Source organism: Bombus affinis, unplaced genomic scaffold (assembly GCF_024516045.1).
Source record: "Bombus affinis isolate iyBomAffi1 unplaced genomic scaffold, iyBomAffi1.2 ctg00000680.1, whole genome shotgun sequence".
Classification (NCBI taxonomy): domain Eukaryota; kingdom Metazoa; phylum Arthropoda; class Insecta; order Hymenoptera; family Apidae; genus Bombus; species Bombus affinis.
Window position 1 is genome coordinate 1,399 of NW_026109276.1, and position 11,022 is coordinate 12,420.

At 33.5% G+C, this 11,022-nt stretch overlaps 1 protein-coding gene and 1 long non-coding RNA gene across 15 annotated transcripts; one reads left to right on the plus strand and one right to left on the minus strand.

Annotated features, from left to right (window-relative positions):
* Positions 1-3,948: 3,948 nt before the first annotated feature.
* LOC126928221 (uncharacterized) lies at positions 3,949-10,785 on the minus strand. 6 transcript variants are annotated; one of them, XR_007716450.1, is made up of 3 exons: positions 10,423-10,785; positions 7,062-7,227; positions 3,949-4,919 (listed from the first exon to the last, which is right to left on the minus strand). It is a non-coding gene; the product is annotated as an uncharacterized LOC126928221 (long non-coding RNA). The 6 variants fall into 6 exon arrangements; XR_007716452.1 differs by having other exon boundaries at positions 7,033-7,227; XR_007716454.1 differs by lacking the exon at positions 7,062-7,227.
* LOC126928220 (nucleolar protein 58-like) lies at positions 7,387-10,235 on the plus strand. Of its 9 annotated transcripts, none has more exons than XM_050744046.1 (6): positions 7,387-7,621; positions 7,732-8,089; positions 8,218-8,302; positions 8,387-8,556; positions 9,298-9,435; positions 9,657-10,235. In XM_050744046.1, exons 4-6 carry the CDS (start codon positions 8,427-8,429, stop codon positions 10,139-10,141), a joined length of 753 nt encoding a protein of 250 aa, XP_050600003.1. In that variant the 5' UTR covers positions 7,387-7,621; positions 7,732-8,089; positions 8,218-8,302; positions 8,387-8,426; the 3' UTR covers positions 10,142-10,235. The 9 variants fall into 9 exon arrangements, with proteins under 9 accessions (XP_050600003.1, XP_050600001.1, XP_050600000.1 ...); XM_050744044.1 differs by having other exon boundaries at positions 8,218-8,272; XM_050744043.1 differs by having other exon boundaries at positions 7,398-7,605; positions 8,169-8,302.
* Positions 10,786-11,022: the final 237 nt, after the last annotated feature.

Sequence of the window (11,022 nt, forward strand, 5' to 3'; positions counted from 1 at the left end):
CCCAGAAGCAATGCAGTTACCTGGGCAAAGAGTCCCAAAGACCAAGGACGTAGGAAATTTCGAGAAACGGAAATGGAAACTGGAGTGGCGCGTCAATCAGCACTGACGGAAACTAACAAAAATGAAAAAAACCAAACTAATTCGTTTCACAAATTATTAAAACGATATTATTCAAAATTTCACTTGATTTTCTCACTGCACGCGTCAATATTTGTCGAAATATTTGTCAATATTAAAAAGTTAATAAAAAAAATATCCTCTTTCTTCATACCTGTCTTTCTCCCGGGCGGCGAAGGAATACTAGAATGTTCGAGAACAACGGATACTTTTTGATTTTATCTCAATATCAATTTCAATCTTTTTAAACGAAATATAATCTGAACGATGAAACGTTTGATCATATAATGTTCTTCGTTCGATGCTAAAGGAAATTGAGAAGAAACATCGAAAATTCGTTAATAAAACGAATTTCTTTGTTTCTGTGAGATAATAAACTTGACATACGTATTGATTTTTAAAATCAATATAGCTAACCAATGGGCACACTTTTAACAAGGGCGATGGAACATACCAAAAATCTTTCAAGGTGGTCTTGGCAACGGAAGAGTCGAAAATATGACAATTATAAATGAAAAATTCTAATATTTTACAGCTGGCAACGATAAAGAACTCCAGATATTCTGCTAATTAATTTACAACAAATTCGCGTATATGATCGATAGCTGACGTCACGTCATTGTGTCGCACAGCCCTTGTAAAACGATAAGAATTTCCTGGAAAAACTTGTAGCCACGAAATGAAAAAGATGATAAAACTTCTAACAAGAGTACTGAGACGAGCAACTTTGTACTTACCCCTTCGGAGTAGGGAACGTGATTAAACGTCCGCGAGTTCGAAACTTTTGTAAGTCACTGCACGGCCGCTGCTTATGGTGGAAATGTAATAGATATAAAAGTACAGAGCGCGTGAGCGAACTAAAAACGCGATATAGGGATAAAGAGAGAGACCGTTCCGCCCTTCTCTAATGCCCGCGTACTTGTACCGGAAATATGTAACAACGGTAAACGAGCGCCGTCAGTGTCCACTAGTGTGCATGCCTGATTAAACAAGGACAGAGAATGCTTATATACAGCCTTCTCTTTCTATTTCCATGTCGCATCCATCTTACTATACAGTAGACAGCACTCGACTATTCCATCATTATATTCGCACCCAGCTTATGTGTGCGAACAAATCGTTCGTCTCCTGTTTGATGCTCAGTTTTCAACGGAGTTGAAGGGAAACTTTATAAGAGAAAGGAAGTGACGGATTGTCTCAAAGTGATAAACGAAAATTCTCGTAACTATCGAAAAACGATAGTCAATACAAGGATATCATTATCACATTTAAAACTATCACAATGAGCGGTGATTCATCGCTGCGAGGTACCACAAATGAGATATCTCATAATTTGCGAAAAGAGGTAAGGAATATTCTAGATTTTAGACTTTGGAACTTCCATGACAGTCATGAGTGTGTTTTGTCATTGATTTGCCATATTGCGTTTTTCACAATTGTTGTTCATTTTTTGTGATATTTTACACTCGCACATAGTATCTATGACTTTTTCTTTCGATAATTCTTATAATTATTGTCAATAATTAATTATTTATAACCATTTACGCTGTATTATATATCATTAAGATTTATCTTTGCACGTATCAAGATAGTAGATAAGAAAATTATGTGTAACAAATTTATTAAACTCGCAATGTAACAGAAAATTGCATGAAAATCTTTATATTATTAATAATTATTGTTAATAATAAAAAAAATAAATGTCGCATTAGGAGGAGAGTCGTACTTCGGAACGTAATCGGAACATATTGTACCTTATATGTGATTATTTGGAACGCAATGGGTGAGTACATTGCAATTTAGATATCTTCTTAGTTGCAATTTTTTCGAATAATATCGGTGACCAATCGAAATAGAAATTAGTGCGGAAAGAGGGGAAGGAATGAAAATTTGAAAATCGACATCGGTAACTCAGTAGTTATAGAATAACTCAATCGATAACGTAGATTAACTAGTTATAAATGAAAATATATTTAAATTCAAACTTTAAAAATTAGAAATTAAAAAGCAGAAGGCAAAAAATTATCGCCGAGGATTTATATAATAATAAATAGACAGTACATTCCTTTTGTCTGTCTTACCTAGAAATAAAACAGTTGTCCCAATTGATGATTATCGTATAGTGTGTACTCATAGCATAAAATTTGTTCAATGAATTAAAAATTATATTTTTTAGATATGTAGACGTTAGCGATGTATTAATCCGGGAAGCTCGTCTACCTCGGAAATATCGAGTCTGCGACAACGTCGATTTGGAAATTATTCTTACAGAATATGAAAATTATTACAAGATGAAATTCCAAAATTATCCTATATTGTGCAAGGAAATAACTGAAGAGGAAATAAAGACGAGGGAAATGACAAATGCGAACAAAGTGTAAGAATTTAAATTATTTAACACTATTCAACTTTCTCAACGTATTCAACGTATCGATTACAATATCATTCAATCTTCGAAGAAGTAGTAAAACGTGTCAAATCTGTTAGCAAACAAAGGAGAAGTGAGTCTGTATCTGGGTCTGTGAAAGGGAGGAATGCACAACAGAAGATGAGGGGTGATGCTACGGATGATATTAATCTGGCAATGACATTGACATCAATTTTCGACAATGAAAGCGATGAATCTTCATCAGAAGAGGAGCTATTTAACATCTTAATGGAACAATCCACGCAATCAAAGATGTCAAAATAGGCTCAGAAGCTTTATATAGACAATCCGGGATTGTGGAAGATTGCTGAAGACATTTTATCCGTAAGTTATTTTCGATTAATATACGTATTGTAAAGCTTTTTAAAAATAAAATACCTATCCTTGGATAAACAATCCACTGTATATCAATATCCGACAAATGTATTGTTGTATATATCCACTGTATATCCAACAAATACCTTGGATAAACAATCCACTGTATATCAATGACGCAGGGATTTCAGTAAAGCTTTAAATAATGAATTACATAACACTTTTGGAAATTAATACGGAGATTATGCGCCATTTCATCTTTGTATTGTCGCAGGAAATCATACTGAAAAAATTAAATGTATATTGGGACAACATCGTAGGCCTAGAGGAATGTAAATCTGCCATTACGGAGGCCATTGTGTATCCCCTTAAGTACCCTATCTTTTTTAATGGCCCATTTTCTCCCTGGAAAGGTATTCTGCTAATGAAAATTCTAATGTAGTTCTTTTGGCTGCAACTAATTGCCCTTGGTATGTATATCACGCTATTTCAATGTTTTCTAAGTAGAAAATATCTTAATATCATAATTATTCATTATCTTAATCTTAATTATTGTGTTGTTCAGAATATTCCTTCGTTATTATTAATATAACAGAACAATAATATTTATTCTAAATATATTATTAGGGACATTGATGCAGCTTTACGCAGACGCCTCGGAGAGAAGATATACATATCATTACCAAATGTAGTTACTCGACTTGGTATGTTACGGATGTGGATAGATATGAAGCGTGGAATAAATATGTATGCCATAAGAACATATTTTAAAAAATATAAATGGTTATCATATAAAAATATAAAAATATAAAAATATAAAAGTATAAAAATATAAAAGTATAAAAATATAAAAGTATAAAAGGATAAAAATATAAAAATATAAAAATATAAAAGTATAAAAATATAAAAATGTAAAAATATAAAAATATAAATGGTTATAAATTATTAATATAATTATCGATCGAAAAATTGTTCGCGTGCGTGCATGTATGTGTGCGCACGCGCTATAAACAAGTTTGAAATATATAGTTCTACATATATACGCGGTATACATATTCCCTATATAATATAATATAATATATATAATATAATATAATATATAATATGTGTAATCTGAGTGGTAATATATACATGTATTACATATGTGTTAGTGTATTTTATCGATAATCTGTCTTTTATTTCCTCTTATCTTATTAACGCATGTATGGACTCAGAACACATATATGCGTTTTTTGCAAGTATTCCGCACGGCCTAACGACAGATATACGCGTTTGTCGATTTTTCCGACCAAGTAGAAGTAATACTATTACATTTATGATACATTTATGATACAGATACATATGATACAGATACTGATACATTTATGTGAGGACAGTCGCATCTAGTTATCGAGAAATACTAAATGTTTATTGTAAATTTCAATGTTTAAAATAAATAATCGATACTAAAAAATAACGCTCTTGAATTATTTAATCTCGTGCAAAAGAATTACTATAACTTATTACGCTTTGCGCTTTCAATAGTCAATCAACAGAGTTCAGTCTAACGAAGAAGTTCTCTCCTACGCTAACGAACTGTCCTGTTTTTGCGTCCAGGCATTCAGGACATAAATTAAAATATCGCACATAAGCACAGCGTAACAGCGGCTTAAATTTAAGTTACAATAATAATCTTAAAAAAAAAAAAAAAAAAAAAAAAAATGTAATGATGCATGGCTATGTCGTACCATCGCGTATCGGTACTTTTGCCTGTACCACTCTACAATCAGCATTCAGCGTTTATTCTGGAAAAAAAATCATGTAAAAAAAAAATATGTAAAAAACCTGGAATTAATAAACAAAGATTTAAAAAAATCAACAATTAAACAAGGGATTGAGATGACCAACCCCGGTCACGCTGCGAACTTCGAACGCGGAAGAGTCGAGCCGTGGCCATGATGGGTGATTCCAGGAATACGGCAGGATCTGCCATGCTTTACCGATCCCAGCCGCGCCGATTTCCGTCAACAGGCACAGTAACGGAGATATTTGGAACAGAAGCAGCCGCATATTCGTCTATCTGAAATTAAAGAGATGATTTCATGTAGAAGATACAAATTCGTTCCCTGATATTGAAATGCCGCATCACGAGGAAAATGAGACATGCAAATGACAAAGTCGATGATCAATAGGAAGATGACATAAACAATTGTAGATAGCAAGGAAAATTTTGAAAAATGATACGTGTTCTAATAATAGAATATAAATGATAAAAAGGAGAATGTAATTGCCATTCTTCTATGTATTTTAATTTATGAGACGTAACTTCTGAATGACCTGTAATAGCTTTAAATACATTTACTGGAACTGGCCAAGCATAGAAAAAGGAGGCTTAAAAGAGAAAAAAAGGGAATAGATGAAATCGTGAATTATCAGTCTAAATGAACCGTGAATGTCAACCTAAGCTTTCACCAAAACCCTAGTGAAACCATGAAAGCACCATGGCAGACGTTTGATGACCGTTCCGTCCGGTAAATCTACGCGCTCAGATGAAATCGTGTCCCCGACCGCGCGATCCGGTAGCGCGATTGTTCACTCGACTACATTTACCATAGCGAAATCGAACTAGAATTCGACTCGACACGCGTACGCGCGCAACCACTGAAAGTTCAACGCACCAGTACCGTCAGACGATTCGAAACTTGTGAATCATCTGCTAACGATACGTATCCACCGTCAAAATTTTGATTTAATTGAAATTAAAGGCACACACTGTAACTCTGGCACAACTGTCTTTATTTTCGCAACTAATTACCATTTGTCCCATTTCATTAAAACTTTTTAACAGCCGGTAAATAAATTGATGGAATTTCCTCGGTTCAATTTATGAGTGATGAAAATCGAAATTGCTTAAAAGTACCATTAGACATCCTCGATATCTCCAAAAATATGTCATTTCTAACCGTATAATAATCTATAAGCAGAGAAATGTCAATGAAAATTTAAGACGAAAAAGAGGTAAATTTACCTGAATTCCAGAGCGCGGCTGGCTTTCAAATGTCGTTGACTGTTCAGAGTTACCACGCTTACTACGGTCCGTGAACTACGGCTTCCCGGTTTACCCCGGCTTCGTATCTGCACACCGTGCGCTGTTGTCGCCGCTAAAACACGCTCTCCCCTCTACTCCCAGACTTAACTACCGTTCTCAATTGGTCGCTGTTTTTAACTGTAGTTCTTGTTCCGAAAGATAGGTAAATGGCTTCCTCTACGATCTACGAGCCAACACAATCAAAGATGATCGTTTAACGTAGCTTATAGGAACAGGCAGACTACGGGCACATTTACGCTCCGATCGTGTGTAGAACGCTAAAAGATAGAATTCTGAAAACTGTAGAACAAACGAGCGATAGTATCGCTAAAAAGACAAGTTAAGAGTACATAAATATGTAGTAAGAGGAAAGAACAGATCTTCAACTGACAAACAAGTAATTGTGTCTATCGTCATTTCGTCAATGCGGTTAAGGATAGTTATATACATTTATACATTACATTCTAAGAGTTACAGTTGCATGAAACAAAGGAGAAAGTGATGGTATCTGCTCATTTATCCTCTGCACGTTCGGAAATGCGCATTAACATTATCATAATCGCTCAATTGAATTATGCTTGTCTTAGTATGTTTTATCTTCTTCGTTAATACGTAAGAAGTACTTCAATATCGAAATAATCCGTGAAATCTAAGTTATATATAAATATATATACTTTCAATGTGACTATCAATAGTTTAGTTTATTTAATTCAACATATGTATATTTTCATGAAAACAAAATTTTACGTCAAATTTTAACGAGCAATAGCTTTCGTTTTACATCTCTACACGGTAATTTGCAGGATGCAAAAAGAAAAATAGAGAGTCTGATCTGAAAATAGAATGATCTTGAATAAATTGTAAAGGACATAATAGCGCTGTCATGCGCTATGGTGCATAAACTAGGGTAGAATCAAAAGCGTAGTAGAATGTAGATTGTTAACAAATAAAAATTAATCTAGGTGTTATTAAAGAAATTTGTTTCACCTTCTAAACGTTTTGATGATTGGTTTACTTTGAATATTTTGCATATTTTTGCATATCACGAGCATTTTGTACATTTCTATACATTCAAATTTTTCTATGAATATAAAATGATCCGCACTACTATCTACTTCATAGTATACTCTATACGTTTAAAATGCTCCATTAGAAGCTTAAATCTATCAAAATACAGCTCCTAGGGAAATGTGAATTTTCACATGAACACATAATATCGATTTTCTGATTGAAACGTATAGGCAGGTATATACTAGCATAAGCCACCTTCGGCATTTGGCCGTATGGTGCAGCACTAGCTCTGTAACATAGAAAACCATAGGCGTCAGTTCTTCTTATTTCCTCTCTGATATATGTTTACTTTAATGTCACTTATTCAGGCGCTTGATACATTGTCGGAATGAAATTTTAGTAATGTGCAAGTAATTGCGAATAGATTAATAAAGTATAATAAGATATTAGATTCATGTGACAATAGTTTCAAGTGACATCAATCTTTATGTCTAGTATATACATGTGTATTGATCTATAAGTCAGTGTTGAAATAACAAATAAATGGCAGAAGAAGGAAAGAAGATTTCCTTCGGTTTTGCGAAATCTATTAAGAAACCTGTGTTAAAAGATGCTATTCCACAAGAAAAAAAGAAAGTTGATTACATTGAATGCCTTGATGAAAAAGGTATCAAAGTAATAGGGTGAGTTCAAAAAGTAAAATTTATAATCAAGAAACATGTAACCTCAACCTAACTTATAAAAATCACCAATAGCGGAATATATATATTTGAAAACAATCTTTTTATTTCAGTGAGGAAGAAAAAAAAGATGAACCTCTAATTATTCCATTAGTAGGTTCAAAAACCTGGCATGATAGAATTGTTAATAAAATAGATGCAGACATTTTCCTTCCGAAGGCAGATAAGGAAAAGGTAGGAGACGCTAGTGTTAACGAGGCAAAATCAAAGCTATCTAATGGAAAAACATCGGCAATAATATCAATAAAGAAAGAGCCAGTTGAAGATAGTGAAAATAAAGTTGTTACTTTAGAAGAGCAAGCGACGAAAGAAATCATTGAGGAACTTAAGTCAAAGAATAAATATGAAACTAAAACAAATGATTTAACTTTACCTTTAGTAGAAGATGAATCATTAAGAGGCAAAGAACAGGTACGTTATCAACATATTGATGTGCAATGCACAGATGTATTACATTTGCATATTATAAATATCGTTTTGTATTTTTCAGTCTACGTTAGAAGATTATGAAAAAATTCCTATTGATGCTTTTGGTGTAGCAATGTTACGGGGAATGGGATGGCAACCAGGAAAGGGAATTGGTTGAAATGAAAAGTATGAATTTTACTCTGGATTAAATTAATTATATGTGTTTAATACATCACTTATTGGAAAGTAAACAGAGAACATCATTTTTTATTTCACAATCGTTTATTCTAACTATTACAGATTAGTAGCAGCTGTCATACCAGAATTACTACCAAAAGGTATGGGTCTTGGAGCAGACAAAGTAGCATTGCAGAAGAAAAATACAGATTCCAAAAAAGAAGAGGAAGAAGTTAAAATCGAGAAAGGAACATTTGTGAAAATTATAGCTGGAAAACAAATTAATAATTATGGTCTGTAGCGGTACTCGACAGCAAACTTCCCAACGGTTTCTGTCTCGTGCCTCGCTACACAAAGACTCTCTACCCTTCGAACGAGATGATTGCCAGATGTCGATAAATTCTCGCCGAATATTTACGTCGAGCCTAAGGATCCGCTATAAATCTTAGGATTCATGCAGCTAAGATTCTCTAAAGGGACAAATAGTCTTTGTCTCAATAGTCCCTACACATACCACCTACTACGGGAAATCTGCTTTTTCTCACGTACGACGCTCCTCGCTAGCAACTCTCTCTCAAGGGCAGCTACCATCCCTTTCCAACCACCAACTCACAATTTAGCCAATTAACAGCGACGTCCATTTCCCTCACTCTCTGAACCAACACTTTTCTTAACGAATCCGATGATCCCGTATCCTTAGACACACCCAAACACAGTTTTCCTAAGGAGCATCATCGCGTCACTAATTCATTCTGTTCTATCGCGAGCCGCGAAGCAAGTTGGAAGACGCCTATCTGAATTGTTCGCCCGCAGTCGTACATAATAGCGAATCTGAATCTCTAAACGTCTGTGCAATCGTCTCGACTCGAACCACCGCGTAAAGTACCGCGCCGAGTTTGAACTTGTAATCTTGAACCGATAATTGTACCGTGTTTTCACCGCGCTAGTGTATACCACGAACACAAGCAAATAAACAGTTATTATTAAATAACACCGAGTGATTCTTCCATACATATCACGCCTCATCACCTCAGGTCAAATAGAAGGATTCGATGATGATGCAGGAAGGCTCATAATAAAACTAGCTCTTGGTGGAAATGTAATATCTGTAAATGAATTTATGGTACAGCCAGTTACTAAATCAGAATATTCTAAGAACTCAAAAGTTCAAAGTTAATACGAAGTGTTAGTTTTTCATTAAGGGACTTTTAAGAAAATAAATTTGAATTGACATATACATATAAATACATAATCAGACGCGTAGAAAAACTAATTCAAGAGTACCTGTAAGTGTGTTGTTGCATGCAATTTTTTAAAGGTCCCTTCTATTTTTATATAAAATATGATAAATGTAGAGGTTTTAGCTTTCAGTATCTTATGGGGTTAATTTCAGATACAAAAAAGTATGAGGAATATAAGGACAAGGAATCCAAGGGACTCAAGGAAAAGATGGATAGAAAAAGATCAATGTCCCCTGACCCCGAAGACAGTGAAGATGGTGACAAAAGTAGTAATAAAAGAAAGAAAATCGGAAGTACGATGCATAATAAGAACAAGTATGATAAAGTGGGGGATAAAAAATCAGAAAGGCGAAAAAGGCGCTCCGAATCTAATGATGACAGCGATAGTGATTCTGAAAAGAAGAGACGGAGAGAAAGAAGTAACTCTAATAGTAATGATTCTTATAAATTAAAAGGATTGAAGAAGTCAAAGAAACATAAGAAGCACGATTGCTCATCTGAAAGATCAAGTAAAAAACATAAAAAGAAAGACAAAGAAAGAGAAAAAGTTAGAGATAAGAAACCCAGAGATTATGCAGACAGAAAGAAACACGAAAGACGAGAAAGATCAAGATCTCGATCATTTAGTAGGCAGTAATATTTTCCAGGAACGTATTCGGTCATTTTACTTTCAAGACAAATTGTACAATTTTATTTATACAGATTTTATAATAAAGTGTATTTTTACAAAAGTATATTTCTTTTCTTACCCTTAACTGAAAATTACATTTAATTATAATATGTAATAATGTTTACAATTACATCAAAGTTAATGTCCTAAACTTTATCAATAATTATTAAAAATCCCCGCGTATTGCTTACGTAATGTTGATATCGAGTAGTACCATACATGACCTCAAAGAACATTATGATACTTACGAACATCGCTAAACAAGTAGTGCGAACGATGTCGAGTAAGTATTCACTATGTATAAAGTATTTATAGATAAAAAGTATGGGAAATATATAACCGAGTGTATTTAACTTTTCCAACATTTTAGCATTTCGCTTGGCACTTGGTACAACTTCAAGTAAATGAAGTAAAAAGCAAAAATGTAGAGCGGGCAGTTTCCTACATTTCCAGCGCGAAAGAGCATAATGCTGATATTATTGCTCTTCCTGAATGCTTTAATTCACCATATGGAATACGTAATAATTTGTTTCTTTTTCTAATAATTTATTATATGTATAACAACTATATAGAAAAAAGTAAAAGTAGACAAATTACCTTATCGTTTATACTTCCATAAAAATTGTGAATTGACTCGAATTTAGAATTCGATATATAGAATTTCCCCAGTTTTATGATTATCGTGATTTTTGTATAAATATATTTTTTAAGATACTAATAATTAGGTACTTATAAACTAGTATTATCAATTATTTTGTATTTATAATTCCACCTATAGTAGTTAAAAATTAAAGTTAGTTAAAATCTAACTTTATGTTTCAAAAAGTACTAGCAACGTCGTTAAGTAA